This window comes from Oreochromis aureus, linkage group 12, assembly GCF_013358895.1.
Source record: "Oreochromis aureus strain Israel breed Guangdong linkage group 12, ZZ_aureus, whole genome shotgun sequence".
NCBI lineage: Eukaryota > Metazoa > Chordata > Actinopteri > Cichliformes > Cichlidae > Oreochromis > Oreochromis aureus.
In genome coordinates, this window is record NC_052953.1 from 18965990 (window position 1) to 18982497 (window position 16508).

The following is a 16508-nucleotide window of genomic DNA, read 5'->3' on the forward strand; positions in this document are numbered from 1 at the left end:
AACATCTCCCACCCCATGCAGGAGACTGTGACAGCACTGAGCAGCTCCTTCAGTGGCAGGCTGCGGCACCCACGGTGTGGGACGGAGAGATTTCGCAGGTCTTTCCTCCCCACTGCTGTCAGACTCCACAACAAAGACTTTAACTGATCAAACACACACACCCACACATGTGCAATAACACTAAGTGCAATACTCCTTTCTGGCATCGTTGTATTTTTACTCAGTTGTATATAGCATTTGTATTCTATATTTATCCTATTGTATATTTTATATAGTATTTTATTTTTATTTTATTCTATTCTGTACAGTTGTGTACTGTATTTATTCTTATTGTATTCTAATTTTTGCTTCAGAACTTTTGCACTGTCCACTTCCTGCTGTGACAAAACAAATTTCCCATGTGTGGGACTAATAAAGGTTATCTTATCTTATCTTATCTTATCTTAACAATCTCCTCTCTGCCCTGTCTTTTTGTCAGTGCCACCAACTCCAAACTATATATCATATTACTACCACCTTCTCAACCTTCCCTTTTACTCTTGGTTCTATCCTTCTGTCACAAACCGCCTCTGACACTCATCTCCACCCCCTCCACACTACCTGCACTCTCTTCTTCACCTCTCTTGTGCACCATCTATTGGTTACGATGTCTGATCCCAATTATTAAAACTCATCCATCTTCACTACCTCAACTCCTTGCATCTCCATTGTTAACACATCTGCCTATCTTTTATGCACATTCTCTTTCTTTTATTGATTTTCATTCCTCTTTTCTGCAGAGCGTACCTCCACCTCTCATCTTTCTTCCAGCTGCTCCCTACTCTCACTACAGTTCATAACGTCATCTGCAAACATCATAGTCCACAGAAACTTGTGCCTGACATCATTTGCCAGCCTGCCCATCACACTGCAAACAAGGGGCTCAGAGCCAATCCCTGATGTAATCCCACTTCCACCTTGTCACTCTGTCACCCCCATCACTGTCTTGCTCTCCTCATGCATGCTGCTTTCATATTATTTATCAGAAGACTCAGCACAAAATTTAATGTCGAAGTGAGCTTAGATAAAAATGTAGAAGGATGTGCTATAATTTTAATACAAAGAAGTGCTTGGGTAGACTGTTTTTAGTCGTTGTTTTATTCATTTTCAGTTGCACTCTGTGGAAAAATGTACACACATTATCCAAAGTTAAACACTAACATTTAAAGAGGAAGATTTAAAATTCAGAGAACACAACATAACAGATATCAGCAATCTTGAAATCTTAAAAATTTAACACTAGAAAACAGTCTGCTAAGCAAGCATTTCTATTACAACCTGAGATCAAGCTCAAACAAATGTCTGGTTCTATGAGTTGTCGTCCCAGAGACACAGATTTAGCTCTTTGTCCAGATAGTGGTGCTGTGAATAAAACATGCATTAAGACTCAAACCAAGGATTTTCTTTAATGAAAAATTACAAAATCAGTAGCTTTTATGGACAGAGGCTGAGGGAAAAAAGAATATGAAATTATAAGTAAATTAAGAAAAAATGGATAAAAATCATTTCTAAAAACCAATTACTTTTTATAGTAGTCAGCTGCACATACTCAGGATGTAACCCGAGACAATTTGTAACGGTGGTGTTATAATGGAAGATAATGGAGTTTCTCTGTGGTCATTATGTGCATATTCAAATCCAAAGAATCTATCAGTTTCACAATACACCCTACAGTGTACATTGAATTCAAAGTTTTGGGGTTATTATCTGAACATTTTGAGTTACTTCTGAGCCAACCCAAAACTTTGACTTAAAAAAAAACAATCTTTAGTGGCAGAATCAGAATTCCATATATATTACTGTCACCATGAAAGAAAAACATATGATTGCACGTTTCACCAGTAAAACCCTTAGTGCAGCATGCATTTTGACATCAAACACATCGAGTGACAGCTGTCCAAGAACTCATCAAGCTCAATTCACTTAAACATAACAAAGCATATATGATGACCATATATGTAACAAGCTGCAGTTACTGTTGTCGCTGAAAACAAGTATTATTAACTCAAATTCAACTAGTTGATCTGTGATCGTCTGCTCCCTGTTGGTGGTTTGAGGTAATGGGCTTCAGATATGGCTGCAGCTGAGCTCTCATGCTGTGTACACACCGAGCCTTTTTTTCCATGATTTCCTCCAGCTGGTGGACATATTCTCCAAATGCCTAACAGAAAAAGAGTGTGTACATTAAAAGAATGTAAAGAGTTGCTTTAGTTACTTTATTTCTCACCATATCAGGCTGCTGGCACAGAAGCTTCCCCTCTTTACAACATAAAGCTTCCATCTCTTTTAGCTGCTCCCAGTGGGCCTTGAATATACACCACCTAAAGTTAGAATGGGTACAAAAAATATGCATTAATGTTTCATTAAACTAAGCCCTTTTTGTGCATCATTCTAATATTATTAAATACACAAGAATATATGTGTGTTATTTTAATACTTTTTGGATGATTACAATAACAAAAATTGTGAGAATTCTGGACCTACTTTGCGTGGTCTAAGTCGTCCAGGGCAAACAGCTGGATTGTGGGTCTAATGTGGTGATTACTGGTGCTTTCTTCATCATTAAACTCTCCAAGATTGTTTGGTTGGAGTGAAGTGGTTAAGTTGGAGGAATTCTTTGAATATACTGTGCGACACTGGCTTGCCGGTGTGTAACCTGAGACACTTTCTAACTGTGGTGTCAAAATGGAAGATAATGGAGGTTTTTCGTGGTCATCAGGTGCATATTCTGGTGGAACTTGTGCATCATGTGTCATTAAATCCTGTAAACTGGGTAAAAACACAGAAGTGCATGTAGATTTTTTAAGTGGTGATGTAGGAGGTTTGTTGAATGTAGCCGGTGGTGTTTGCTTCTGATTGTTCTCTCGATCCTGTGAGGAGCCCAAAATATCTTCAGGAATACCTGCACAGGAAAACAAAAAAGGTTGTGGACAGACCTCTATAAACACACGCTCAGAAACACATACACACACACACACTCACACACCACCATCAGAATTTATACTTATACCTGTGTAACAGTTACTGAGATGTACGTCTTCGTTTCCCTCTGTGTGATTCGTAGCTGTCGTAGTGTCAGATAAGGGACAGTAGTGCGTCTTTGCCTGTGCCAGTTCCACGAAAGACAGTTGCAATGCCGCATTCTCGTCCTCTATAACTTCCCCCATCTCTTCCCACTTGTTGTATTCTCTATTCTCATTAAGAGGACTGAGCGAGGTGTTGTTGTTGTCCCCTCGCAGGAAAGAGACTGTAGCAGCCCGTTGATCCACTTGAAGCTGGGAGATGCTGAGGGGCTCCATGATGGAGCTAAAAGAATCCACCTGAGTCTCATTTTGAGGTAAAACCAACTTTTTGACTTCTGAATAGTTATGTAGCTGAGTGTGAGCTGGATTTTCTGGTGGTTTGTTAAGGGGCTCAGTATGTGTGATGGAAGTAGTGGAAGGTAATGTAGCTGGCAATTTACCGGGATTAGCAGCAAACCATAGTTCTTTCTCTCTCTGTGTGTTTGATCGTACTGCCTCTGGGATGACGCTCATACACTTTGATTCAAAAGAGGCAGCACTGAGCATATCTGGGGTCAGGAGTGTGCTAGTATGTTCACAGTCTGGGGAGAGGGGCCGCTCTGCAGGATCCCACTGATGGGGTGACTCAACAGGGGGGTGGCTAATGAGGCTGTTGCCCTCATTGTTCATGTGAGCAGACAATAAACGCCCTTTTTGAGCTGCTCCCCCCTTCCCAGCACTCCACACCCCATCAGCTGGGTCATCTGAGGCATTCAGTCCTGCCACACCCACTTCCAGTCTGTCTTTTGAATCAGAGCTGTGACACAATTGTGTCTCACTTGTGTCAAAGTTTTTAGGAATTACACCTGCTGTCCCATTTGACATCCACACCCACCTCCCTTCTCCCCCCTCCACTCCAGCTGGCCTCCTCTCTTTCCTTCTTTGTCTTTCTTCACTTGCTGCCTCATGTGACCTCCTCTTCTCGTTTCTACCCCTTTCTTGTCCAATTCCTGTCCATGTTCCTTCCAAAGATGCCCTCGAGTTTTCCCCAACACAACCGCTGTCTCCATTAGCATCCTCTTCACTAATGTTATTGGAGATCGAAGAGGTTTCAGTTTGTAACGGAATCTCAGCGCTGGGAGAAAACACCCGTCCTCTGTTACCATTAACTCTATCTTCAGATCTGGTTGTGTATCCATCTAAAACCTGTTCCAAACCCTGATTCGCATGGGAAGAAATGGAGAGGTGAGAGACAGAATGCTGAGTAGAGGAAGAGGGAGATGGATATATAGAGGGTGAGGAGAGTTGGCTGGATAAAGAAGCAGAAGAGGGCATAAACTGCTGTAGCTGCTTGTGATACCATCTCAGATGCCTCTCTCTTTCCTTATCCCTTTCATTAGCCTTTGGTAACTCCCTTTGCATTATCCCTTCCCCTTTACTAGTTGCATCTCCATTCTCTCCACCTTTTTCTATTCTACCTTTCATAGCATGTTGCTCATGTTCTTCTTCTCTGAAACAGGAGTCAGATTTACTTTCAGTAAAAAATGAATCAGTCTCATGAGCTTCTCCCTCTTTTTGCACCTTCCATGCACGCTTGTCTTTTGGTTGTCCCAACACCAGCACTGCCCTGGGGCTTTGCTGACTAACAAGATGTCTCTCAATACTTTTAAAACTGTCATTTCCTGTTCTCCCCCCTTCTAATTCATCTGCTCCATTACTCCGATGCCTTTTGTCACCTATTCTCAGCCAACCTCTAACTGGAGAAATATGTTCAAGTCTGATCTCTCCCCTCCGTCTCGCATTTGCTTCCTCTCCACATTTGGTGTTCTTGGGTGTGGAGCAGAGAAATGCACTCCTCACGGGTGACCTTGTGGTAGGAGTTGTGGGACCGAAAGAATCGCTTTGTCTTGCTAACTTTGGCTTCTTTGGAGGACTTTTCCCTCTACTGCTAACAGTGCTACCAGTGGTGCTGCTGAACAGGTTTTGTTTGGGTGAGGCTGCTGTCTTGCCTCTGTTTCTTCTTCTTCCTCTCAGCCCTCCTTGTCTTTTCAACTCTTTTACCCTGAAAATATTAAAGAAACCTTGATTCTAAAGACTGAATTTAATTGAATTTTCCCTCTCATACAATATAAAATCAGAGGACTGAAACCCGGCATGGCTTTACAAAATAAAGATATCAATAAATATTTTAAGAAACTAATACAGTATATTAAATTCCCCTCATTATACCTGGACATGTGCACACTTACCGGTCTGCATATCTCAGTGTATTAAGTGTGTGCTCAGTTGCTGTGTGACCAGGTGAAATGTTGGCAATCATGCATGTCATTGAGTCACCGACAAATGAATCTTTCAAAACCTAGAAAAAGAATTCAGTATCAAAACATAGAGGATCAGTGGAGAAACCAGAAAATCAGCCATATGATGCATGCTCGTGTTACTAGTTCCATCAGCTTTTACTACCTGAGTCAGTTTGCTCTGCCTAAAAGGTGTGTGTGATTGTTCTTGATCAAGTGACCGGATACATTCTTTAAGCTGAGGGAAATAAAAATCAACAATAGGAATGAAGATCCTTGACTTTATGTGGGCCTCTTAGTGTGTGAGCACGTATCTGTATAGCTTACAGCCAACAGACTCTGGTTGATCTCAGCTCCCTCCATGCGGCTCTGCCTGTCAGGTTCTTTGGTATCTGATGCTCTTTCGCTTCCTGCCAGATCCACAAACCACATTCTACACACACGCACACACAAACACACACACACACACACACAAACACACACACACACACGGTTGGTCAGTCATTTTACACCGACATTGTTGCCTTATTTGATCTACTAATCAATAATTCAAGTATTGTTTCAGAGAAAGAAAAAAATAACGTCATGAAGTGCGTTACCTGTAAGGCAACGATGTAATTAAACATGTCTGGTGTCACTCACCTGCCAGCTATCTGCTGGTTTGAATCTCTAAGCTGAATCTGAAGCAAGGCGTGGGATCGAGAAGAGAGTGGATTCACGCCACTCATCCCCTGTGTCCGCTCGGCTGTACCCCGAGAAATCACCTGAGTAAGAGGAGAGAGTTGGAGATTACTATCACTAGGTTGAGGAGACTGCAGAAATCATACTTACTGTTAGGTAATATTTCACATATTTAAGGTTATTAAAGACAGAGGTGGGGATCACAGAAGAAAAATGCCCATGAGACAGCAACACTATCAATATGACTCTGGTCAAGTCAAAGTACTGGGGGAATCTGTTTAGAGTGCTTGCATATTTTAATAAAAATCTCAGTATCACATCATATTGATATTGTGACTCACCCCAACCTAAGATAACACTGGTACACCTGTGAGATCATAATATAAAAGTGAAGTGCAAGAACAGCTGCTACACTAAGCTATAGCTGGGGACCTGTTGCTTATTATTTCCCTCTCTCCTGCCTTTCTCAGCTGAAGATGTTAAGAGAGCGGCTGGGAGTGACCAGGATGGACAAGATTAGAAATTAGTACATCAAATAGTTTGTGAAGTTTAGACACAACGTAAGAGAGAAAAGACTGAGATAGTGTGGACGTGTGCAGAAGAGGGATAGTGGAAGAAGAAGTGGAGGAGGTAGTATAGCGAAGGAGGACATGCAGAAGGTTGGTGTGACAGAGGTGGATGCTTAGGACAGGGTGAGATGGAAGCAGATAATCCACTGTGGGGACCTCTAAAGGGAGAAAAGATCTTGGAATCTTTCTGTGCATTAGCTCATCTGTTCCGAAGAAGCAATGAGGTCACGTCATTGTCTGTCTGTCCAGAATTCACAGGAATTGCTTCGCCTCCCACAGCATTGGTCAGATTGAGTCAAACTTACAAAAAATAATGACCTAACAGATTTTCACCGAAATTGTATTCAAAGTTGAGGTCATATTCTGCATTTTAAGGACCCTTTTCCATTTTCAAAGCATAATCATCATACACACTGCATACAATTTCACCAAATTCTCATTTCTGATGGACTGAACAATGTTAACTTCAAAGCATTTAACAGAGTCATTACTGTGAGTTTCGCATGCACAAAATGATGAAGAAAGAATTTTATTATGTTATTGGTCATGATCATGGAGGGAGAGGTCCTCTCACATTACTCTGGTTGGGGGCTTCATATTAGCATTACATACAATTTTCAGTAATATGGTCAATGCTATAATTTGTTGATACACTCACATATACTCATGCTTTACTATCGACCTGAGTCATAATGCTCCAAACCTCAAACCCTTTATTTGGTGTTGAAGTAGATTAATTTGTCCTGTGACCCTGTTTGACTTATCAGTAAATTTTAATTCTCATTACTTTTTGAAATACAGCCAACACATGAAAAATAACCTCACCACTTTTATTTCTGTTGTTCACACACTAAAGTAACCTGTGAATTGTGATGGATCATAAGCCAGAAACACTAATATGTTACATTTTTTTTATAATATAATTTATTCTAAAGAAAATCAGGCAAACCTCTAGTAGAGAGCTGACTGAGTCCACTCTGACATCTCGCAGCCCTGAAATGTGGACCACTCTCTGTCCATCCTCCCTAGCAAATAACCTGCAGAAGAAAGAAAGAGAAGATTAAGAGAAACAAATACAGAAGAAAGACGACGAGACTTTGAGCAAAACACTAAACAAAGAAGAGAGGAGATCCTAGATCCAGGCATCTCAATTTTATGATAATGTTACCAAAACCCAAATGACCCCAGTGAGATAGAGATTATATTAATTCCCCCAGTGCAGCGTCCAGCTCAAAAATCTGCATGCACTTTTAACACAACCCCCAAAAAACATAAACACAGACCTTTTTCTGTGGTCCAGCAGGTCATACAGCTGACCACAGTAGATCTCGAAGAAGCTGACAAACACCAGCTGGTATGAGTGTGTGGCTGACAGGTGAGCAAAGATGTCCTGAACTGCAAGAGCATACAGGCCTGGAATGGCAGGTGAACCCAGCATGGTGTGAGTCTTCCCTGCACCTGTTTGGCCGTATGCAAAGCAGGTGACTTTGCCTCTGTGCTCACACACACAAAGAAGTATAGACGATTAGAATACACTGATACAAACAATGTCCTTAACGTGGTGTAAATTAATACCTTTAACCTAATTCACTTTATATTGAGCATATTTGTGTCTTCTGCCCATACTGAGAAGTACTGTTGTGCATATTTATTTTATTTAACAATTTGTACTGGATTTTTTATTATTTAGTTTATTATATTGTAAAATTTGTTAAATTAAAGTTGCACAAAGTCCATTTAACTAAAGAATCGGGGCTGTTTTCTTGGTGTAATGATGTGCTGTTTACTGCACACTCATTCCAGTTACTATAACTCATCCTTGTCATGTTGAGGTTACTTAATTCTTTTAAGGCAACAAGTTTGTGTATTGTTTTTTAAGTAAAGCCAACTTGTTTAATTTCACAGTGTAGAAAGATTTCCATAAGTAGCACTACATCAGTGCAACTCTACCCTTTGAGCATGTGCTGCACCAGAGGATATGCTGTTTGTTGATACACCTCTTTGTTGGAGCTTTCCTCCCCAAAAACTTGGTCAAAGTAGAACTTGTGCTGTGTGGACAAAAAAAAAAAGGCAACGGGAAAGTTTTGAAAAGGCCTTAAAGTAGTAATTCAAATACCGTGACATTGGTTTTACTGTCTGCTCTCTGCACATTCACCTGCAGTATGTATTGTGAGAGATCCACCGCTTCCTTGACTTCATGGACAATCACACACTCTCCACCTGTAGTTGTCACAACATCTGCCTCTCCTCGTCGGCTCTCAGCGCACGTCAGCGGTCTTTTCCTTACACACACCTTAATCCGCTGCTCTTCTGCTTGCCTGGCTCTCAAATTAGAGTTAGAATTTGAATCAGTCATTTATGTATACTGCTGTCATCAACGACATATTCAGTTTAAGTAGAGGACAATATAGACCACACTCACTGTTTGCACTGAGCAGGAGCAGTACTCATTGGTAGTCCATAGTTATACCCAGCTGTTCTCTTTGCTTCATAAACAGGTGCTGGCTTACACATGCATCCATCAGCGCCCATTTTTGTATAAGAATTTTGCTTCCTTGTGGTTCTTTTTCTGTCTTTGTGTCCCAAAGGTCTGTGATTAAATGTGTTTGATGTCACAGTTGGAGGCTTGGGTTTTGGTTTATATTGACGCTGCACAGAGGTAGCAGATCCTTTTCTCCGAATGGACTCCTCATATCTGGCATGACTCATGTTAACCTGAACAACAGGATGAGACAACCGCTGATGATGATCACTGGTTTCGTTACTGAAATCAAGTCGCCTGCGAACATGTGATGGGCTGGCAAAAGTGCTGGCAATTATATTATTGACAGCAGCTCCATTACCATCCTCATCATCAAAAGTGCTGTCACTATCATGACAAAAGCTGCTATCCACTATTGTGCTGCCTTTGAAGCGTCCACCATGGCTATAGTCATAATCATCATCATCATCATCATATCCAAGGCCCTCCAGATCAAGAGTTTTGACAAATTGGACAAGTTGAAATAACCGAGTCCTGTCCTCCATTGTGTGGATCCCCAGCAGGGGGTAGTCCTCCATGGTGAGCACTGAGATGTGGGCTGTACGACAAACACCCACTGAGGTAAACCTGAAGCACAGGAAAGGAGGAGGCAAATTGATTCATAGCAGAATAGTGCCAATTTGAATGGCTTGTGGTTGCACTTACCTGGCAAAGTGATGCTGTAGCCCGAACGCTCTCAGACACTCATACAGACAAAGTGTCATTTCCTTCTCTTCCTCTTCTTTCCCTTTTTCCTTTACTTCACTCCACCTGCCCTGTAAGTGGCAGAGACATCCCTCAGCATTTTCGTCTTACAGCCAATGGCCGGTCATTGTGTCATTACTACCACACTGCTCTGTTGTTGGTAAGCAAAGCAGAGGATACTGGTAGCAGGTCGAAATCTGACACTAGGCCAGCAAGGAGAAAGGGGAGTGCGCTGCAGTCGTCACACACATTTCTGTACAGTAGCAAATACGATAAATATAGCAAACACATGCAAACAGCTGCTGGCTTCTACACAGGGCTGACCAGTTGCTGCAACACTCTGCATGAGAGACATCCTCTTCTCCTTCATAAGCATACATAAGCCACAGACACTTTGGTGAGTCCATAGTGGGATTTCATGCCCTGCCTTAGTAACTGCAAAACTTCAGATTGTGCGATATAACTTACTGAATGGGGTTTACTGTATATTCATGTCTGCAGAGCATAAAGGGGCGATCGTGGCTCAAGAGTTGGGAGTTGTAATCGGAAGGTTGCCGGTTCGAGCTCCGGCTTGGACAGTCTCGGTTGTTGTGTCCTTGGGCAAGACGCTTCACCCGTTGCCTACTGGTGGTGGTCAGAGGGCCTGGTGGCGCCAGTGTCCGGCAGCCTCACCTCTGTCAGTGCGCCCCAGGGTGGCTGTGGCTACATTGTAGCTTGCCATCACCAGTGTGTGAATGTGTGTGTGAATGGGTGGATGACTGGTTGTGTAAAGCGCTTTGGGGTCCTTAGGGACTAGTAAGCGCCTTGAGGCGACTTCTGTTGTGATTTGGTGCTATATAAATAAAATTGAATTGAATTGAACTAGTAAAGCGCTATACAAATACAGGCCATTTACCACAAAGTAAATACTGAAGAAATACCAGTTCCTATCACCTGAAAATTGACTGATCTGCCATTGGGCTCGAGTACTGTCACTGTGCAAACACCCAGTGCTTCTGGACTGATCATGTGTCGTTGTTTTACAGCTGTAAAGGGATTTTCCCCCGTTTTGCTCTCTTTCTCTTTTGCCGTGACTTTTCCTTTTCCTACAGGTGGAGGTGGGCGTGTACCACTCCCTATTGGTAATGCTCTATTTGAAGGATTATCCCAATCACTAGTCGGATGACTTCAACTAATTCAGAATGCAGCAGCGAGAGTCCTTATGTATAACATACTGCCCCCGTTTAACAAAAAATTGCCTTTATTAGTTAATCTCTCAGTGGTTCGGGTCTATAATCCAGAATTGAATCTAAATCTGTTGAGGAAACTTTAAATTCTCTGGAACAAGCTGCCTGCTGACCTGAGGTCAATAACAACTGTGTATAGATTCAGAAACAAACTTAAAAGATTTTAAATCCCATGGTTCTCTACATAACAAAACAGACATTGACATTACATATTAATTATGTAATTATGATTCCAGTTATAGCTGGTAGATATAATCTGTTAGAATTTTCCTGCACTCCCCTGTCTGGTTGTTACTGCCGTCCTGTGCCACCACGGTTTAAAAATCCTGGATTCGACCCTGAACTGATCCCACTTACATGCTTGTGCTTGGTTTAGTTTAAGAAGTAATTACGCTAATTTTGACACAAATAAGTTTTCTTTTTCTAAAATGCGAAAATCACTACAAAGCTTACCAGATATAGTCCAGACCACGCAAAGAGCAAAAGATAGCCGCAAACGCAAAGCCAACTGAATAGATAATTTAATTTTTCACAAAGTTGCTAGCTTCAGCAGTAGCACTATTTCCGTACACGGAGAGAGTCTCCATGACGACGGAAACGGTTGAGGAAGAAGAGCGCTTTGTTTTCCCGCTGCTCGTCCGCCCGGAAAAGAGGAAATGTTAATGTTAACATATTTCCGAAGGACAGCCGGTCGGTTCAGCATGACAGAGGGATGATAATCCTTCGGACGGCTTAATGCCCACCAACAAACCCACTAAGACAGAAAGCCTTCTTACACTAAAGGCATTACAGCACACTGAGAGATGGCAGTACTACGAGCTACAGTATATTTTCTGCGTTTATATAATATATATTTTTAAAACAGTTTTTTTTGGGGGGCTTGTTTTACTCAGTCTAGATATATCTTGTATACATATATCCTCAAAGACAATGACACAAATATATCTGTCGCACAGTACAGGGGGGGGGGGGGGGGTCAGATATGCAGTCGGGGGACCAGAGGGTCCAATTCAGCCCACTGGATAGCTGTTCGAGGACAATGACTGTATAAATTATTTATTATATGTTCATTGGTCAGATTACAATGAGGTCATTAAGTAATAAAAATGTTCTGCTAATGCAGGCCAGTGTTGCTACAGAGAAGTAAAAATGAATGGAAAGTAAACATTTTAAAAGCATAAATTCCTGTTGCACTTACAATGAGTCAGCATACAAGTTTTTATCCTTTTCTTCATCCAATATGATCTGTCATGTGTCATCGATGCATTTAATGACACTGAATGTAAAAACGTACATGTAATAAAATTTGATTTATTTTGCATGGTTCTCTCAAGGTTATTATTCTTTACTAGTTTATACTTTAATAGTTTTTCTAGCATAGTCCAGTTTAGATCAAAATGGGATATATGTGGCCCATTAATTTAAACGAGTTTGACACCCGTATAGGCAGACAAAATGTTTACACTCTGATACACTCCAATATGATTGTAAGCTTCTTCATGGTTGCTTTTAGAGATACTTGCGAAAAGAAAGCCAGTGGTTTAAAGTTGCAGTGTCATGTATATTAAATATACAGGTCAGTGCAAAACCCTTGATGCAGTCCTCATTTCTTTATATTTAGCAAAGAATATGTCAAAAAAAAAAAAAAAAAAAAAAAAAAGCTCCTTGGGAATCACCTTGCTGGTATCTTACCTTTGGCATTTATTTTTATTTTTATTTATTTATTTTGTATATTAAACTAAAGAAATGGGAAAGATTATATGCTTTCCAACAAGTTGAGGTAACAAAGTGCCTAAATATACAATTTAACATAGGTTCTTTGTTAAGTTGTCTGTGTAGATGCATTTATGAGAAAGTGATTTATAAGTCACTGTTAAGTAGATTAACAAACAAAAAGAAATTCCTCTGAAAACGGTCCAGTGCAAAGACTGCACTGGAAATGAGTAAAAAATTGAGCCAGTTTCCTAAAAAAAGAAAAAAAAAAGAAAAAGAAAAAGAGAATCTCCTGAAGACCGGCCGAACGACCGCCTAAGAGCACTTAAAAATCACAATAAAGTGTGCCTCCTTGGAATCAAAATATAAAGAAATGCTCAAGATATCTGCACAGTACAGAAATCGATGATTATACCCTTCTTCATCATGGTCCTTGGTTTTTATTGTATTTGTCCTTATTAACATAATTATTGCTCCTTTTTGTGTGAAACTTTTTTTTTTCTTAATTCAAGATGCACTTGTGTTATTTCAGTGTTTACAGACTGCACTGCTGTATCATTTTCCACAAATTTTTAATTTTCTATTATCCCCCTATTTTGTTTTGTCTACCTCGCATGAATAAAAAAAATATCTCAACATGCAAATATACACACTTATTACGCAACAGTGAACTACTTCGGACAGACTTGCCACGAAGTGAAATGCTCCCCTGAAGGGATTTTTTTCTTCTTTTGTTGCATTCTGTATAGTTTCACCGGGGACGTATTTCGATGTAACACACAACATTGGCGCTTCCTGTTTAAACCTCAAACACTCGTAGATTTCTTGAAACTTCGACGTTTAGTTTACGTTTTATAATTTCACACATGTCCAGTTTTGTCAGGAGGCCTGTGTTAGAAAGATAACGTGCTGACACGTGATCGAAGCGCTCTTCAGAAGCAGCGAAAGAGACCGAGCATGACAGCCGCTCATTGACTTCACGGTGAAACTACAGAAAAGGTAATTAAACGCTTTGTGGAGTTAGCGTTTTAGAGAAATAGAGCTGAATAGAATAGAATAGAATAGAATAGAATAGAATAGAATAGAAGGCGTTACTCGTTATGTGTTTCTTATGTGTAAATGTGAACCTTATTAGCTAGCATATTTATGTGTTTTACTCACACAACGCTGGTTTCCTCCGTCAGGTTTGATAGATGAAAACAGGTGACAGGAGAGTATCCCTGGACAAAATACAGAGTTTTCACATAATCTGTACAAAGCCAGTCAAAGTGACAGATTATCGCTTCCGAAAGGACTTATAATGTTTTTTTTAAATCAGTATGTGAACTTTGAAAAGGAAAACAGTTTCTCCTTCTTCTTCTTCTTCTTCTTCTTCTTATTGTTATTATTATTATCTAGGTATATATAAAAACTATTTTTTTAGTAAATGTGCAGGTTGGTGAAAAGAGGATGTTTAACTATAAGTGTACAAAAAGAATATTAACGAGGTTGTTTACAGTGTTCATCAATGTGACTTCAGCACTGACATCAGTCTATATCTCAAATATACCGGAATAACCAAAAACTCTTCATGGCAGTTATATTGAAATTGTCTGTGGGCAACATGAAACTTCATTTACACTTATTGTTTTGATTTATTGTCATGCCATGTGCTATCTGCTAACTCAGTCGAAAACACAGAGCGTATGTAATATCTATTGTCTAATACAAGGGTGTCAAACACACGGCCCAGGGGTCAGAATCGGTCCAGGGGTCAGAATCAGGCCAGCACAGACTCCACCCCACTGAACAGCTTTGGAAAAATGTGAAAGGGGGGGGGGGGTGTTATATTTTGGACTTTTAACTGTATTTTCATAGGTTTTACAGCTTCTCCTTTGGATAATTCATGCTACTCTGAAGAAAGTAGTAGATAAACAATTAAATGACTTTACTTATATGAAGACATCCGAGGGGTTCTATGTGTAGTTATAAAAAGAGACAGACAAACACTATGTTTTTTGTGTGTTTTGTAACTGGAGTGTAATAAGCAGTCTACATAAAATAAGAAATGAAAGTGATCTTTTTGTTCTTTACATATCTGTAATCTTTTCATTTTATTCAGAATATCAGCTATAAGAACAGATCAACATGTCCTCTGAGGAGGAGATATCTCAGACCTCTTCTGCCTCTTCCTCCTCCTCAAACTTGTCTACCTCCCACTTCATTGGAAAGAAGGAGGACATTGTCAAAGCTGGCCGTGTGACACAGCTGGTGAACGGATGCAGAGATGTGCTGGTCGTTCACCACCAGGGGCAGCTTTATGCAATGGACGTGCGCTGCTACCGTAAGTACTTCTTCTGCTGAGATAATCCATAGTACATTGCAGAGTATATGTTCTGCTACGGCTTGTCGTTAATGTGCATAATGCCACATTTTTTTTCATGGACAGATTCAGGTGGTGCTTTACAGTATGGAGACATTGAGGTGAGTTTTCTGCTGTTTATTCTGATTACTGGTGTATATTAAGAAAATCAGTCACCTTTTGACTCGTTTACTGTAAACAGCTGTGCATAAGTCTGACACTCAACTTTTCCTGTAATATCTGAAAAATGCAAATGCTTTTTTCTCTAACCTTTCGACCTGTGTTACCTGTAGGAGTTCAATGGACGGCTGTGCATCGTGTGTCCGTGGCACAAGTACAAGATCACCCTCGCAGAGGGGGAATCGCTTTACCAAGCTGTGGACGACCCTACAGCCAAACCGCCGAGGACTTACTGGCGCTCCAAGGGTGTCAAACAGAGGGTTCATAAGGTCACTGAGGTCAACGGGGATGTGTACGTGATGCTCAATGACTCCGGCGAAGCCATCGAGTCAGACGTCTACCAGACTGAGAAATACAGGCGCGCTTCACTCAAAGCCAAGCCGAAAGCCAAACCCAAGACATAACCTTTAATGCTTCAGGGATAATTTAAGGAGCTTTGCTCGTCTTCCACTGACTCTCTGATCTTGTAACAGTATAGAAAACATGGTCTTACTGCAGACGTGCATAAAATCAGTAAATGTCTGGCATGGTGACTTCCTCAGGAACTTTTTATTTTGAAGCTGATACAAACAGCTGGCTGATACACAGTTTGTTTTTAGTTACATTTTCTAAATTATTATTTTTCAACAAAATAATCATTGTGTTTCATTATAACTTCATATGTGAATTTTTATAATTGTTGTTATTATTATCATTATGTTTTTATTGTATTTATTTTTTTTTCTTGTAATTAAACTACCTTAATGGGGATCAATTGTTCCAGAAAAAATGGGACAGTGTGCAAAAAAAAGCAGAATATAATGATTTTGAAAATCATTGAAACATTAACTATTTAACTCAAAGTATGATGAAAAATAAAACATGCATCGTCTATTCTTATCTGTTATGCAATAAATAACACAAGGATAGACAGAGGCTTTAAAATGATTCAAAACTGTAACTGCTTAAATTGTGAGATCTACAGCAGCACTTCAGCACTTGGACAGCTTCTCAGGTGATCAGTTAGTTCAGTTAAACTGATAACCCCCTGTGGTGATACTGCTAAATTTTAAATACCCAATATACAATTTTCTGTAAAAGATTTTACTGTGTTGTTTTTTTCTAGCATATGAACAGGATGATGATTTGAAGCTTGCAAAGAAATATTAGAATTAATTTATAGATGGAATTTCCATCCATAAATGTATTTTACAGACCGCCCTGCCTCCCGCCCTATGGCAGCTGGGAGGGGTTC

At 40.3% G+C, this 16508-nt stretch overlaps 2 protein-coding genes across 4 annotated transcripts; one reads left to right on the plus strand and one right to left on the minus strand.

Annotated features, from left to right (window-relative positions):
* Window positions 1–1133: 1133 nt before the first annotated feature.
* Window positions 1134–11850, minus strand: LOC116332365 (kinesin-like protein KIF24). 3 transcript variants are annotated; one of them, XM_039620390.1, is made up of 15 exons: window positions 11494–11850; window positions 9776–9885; window positions 9011–9697; window positions 8744–8906; window positions 8539–8636; window positions 7872–8081; window positions 7538–7625; window positions 5981–6102; window positions 5666–5771; window positions 5505–5576; window positions 5291–5400; window positions 3050–5103; window positions 2524–2941; window positions 2267–2360; window positions 1134–2200 (listed from the first exon to the last, which is right to left on the minus strand). In XM_039620390.1, the coding sequence occupies exons 2-15, from the start codon at window positions 9832–9834 to the stop codon at window positions 2051–2053; spliced, it is 4431 nt and encodes a 1476-aa protein (XP_039476324.1). In that variant the 5' UTR covers window positions 9835–9885; window positions 11494–11850; the 3' UTR covers window positions 1134–2050. The 3 variants fall into 3 exon arrangements, with proteins under 3 accessions (XP_039476324.1, XP_031611149.1, XP_039476325.1); XM_031755289.2 differs by having other exon boundaries at window positions 8744–8912; XM_039620391.1 differs by lacking the exon at window positions 11494–11850 and having other exon boundaries at window positions 8744–8912; window positions 9011–9668; window positions 9776–9836.
* Window positions 11851–13514: 1664 nt separating this feature from the next.
* LOC116332477 (Rieske domain-containing protein) lies at window positions 13515–16353 on the plus strand. Its single transcript, XM_031755451.2, has 4 exons — window positions 13515–13752; window positions 14855–15076; window positions 15182–15216; window positions 15388–16353. The coding sequence occupies exons 2-4, from the start codon at window positions 14881–14883 to the stop codon at window positions 15676–15678; spliced, it is 522 nt and encodes a 173-aa protein (XP_031611311.1). The 5' UTR covers window positions 13515–13752; window positions 14855–14880; the 3' UTR covers window positions 15679–16353.
* Window positions 16354–16508: the final 155 nt, after the last annotated feature.

Excerpts from the sequence above, each read along its gene's own strand:
- LOC116332477 (XM_031755451.2), top strand. The coding sequence starts at position 14,881 with ATGTCCTCTGAGGAGGAGATATCTCAGACCTCTTCTGCCTCTTCCTCC. Across the intron at positions 15,077-15,181 it reads AATGGACGTGCGCTGCTACC|ATTCAGGTGGTGCTTTACAG; the intron begins GTAAGTACTTCT and ends TTTCATGGACAG. Across the intron at positions 15,217-15,387 it reads TACAGTATGGAGACATTGAG|GAGTTCAATGGACGGCTGTG; the intron begins GTGAGTTTTCTG and ends TGTTACCTGTAG.
- LOC116332365 (XM_031755289.2), bottom strand. The coding sequence starts at position 9,834 with ATGACACTTTGTCTGTATGAGTGTCTGAGAGCGTTCGGGCTACAGCAT. Across the intron at positions 2,361-2,523 it reads GACGACTTAGACCACGCAAA|GTGGTGTATATTCAAGGCCC; the intron begins GTAGGTCCAGAA and ends TTCTAACTTTAG. Across the intron at positions 2,201-2,266 it reads TGTGCCAGCAGCCTGATATG|GCATTTGGAGAATATGTCCA; the intron begins GTGAGAAATAAA and ends TTTTTCTGTTAG.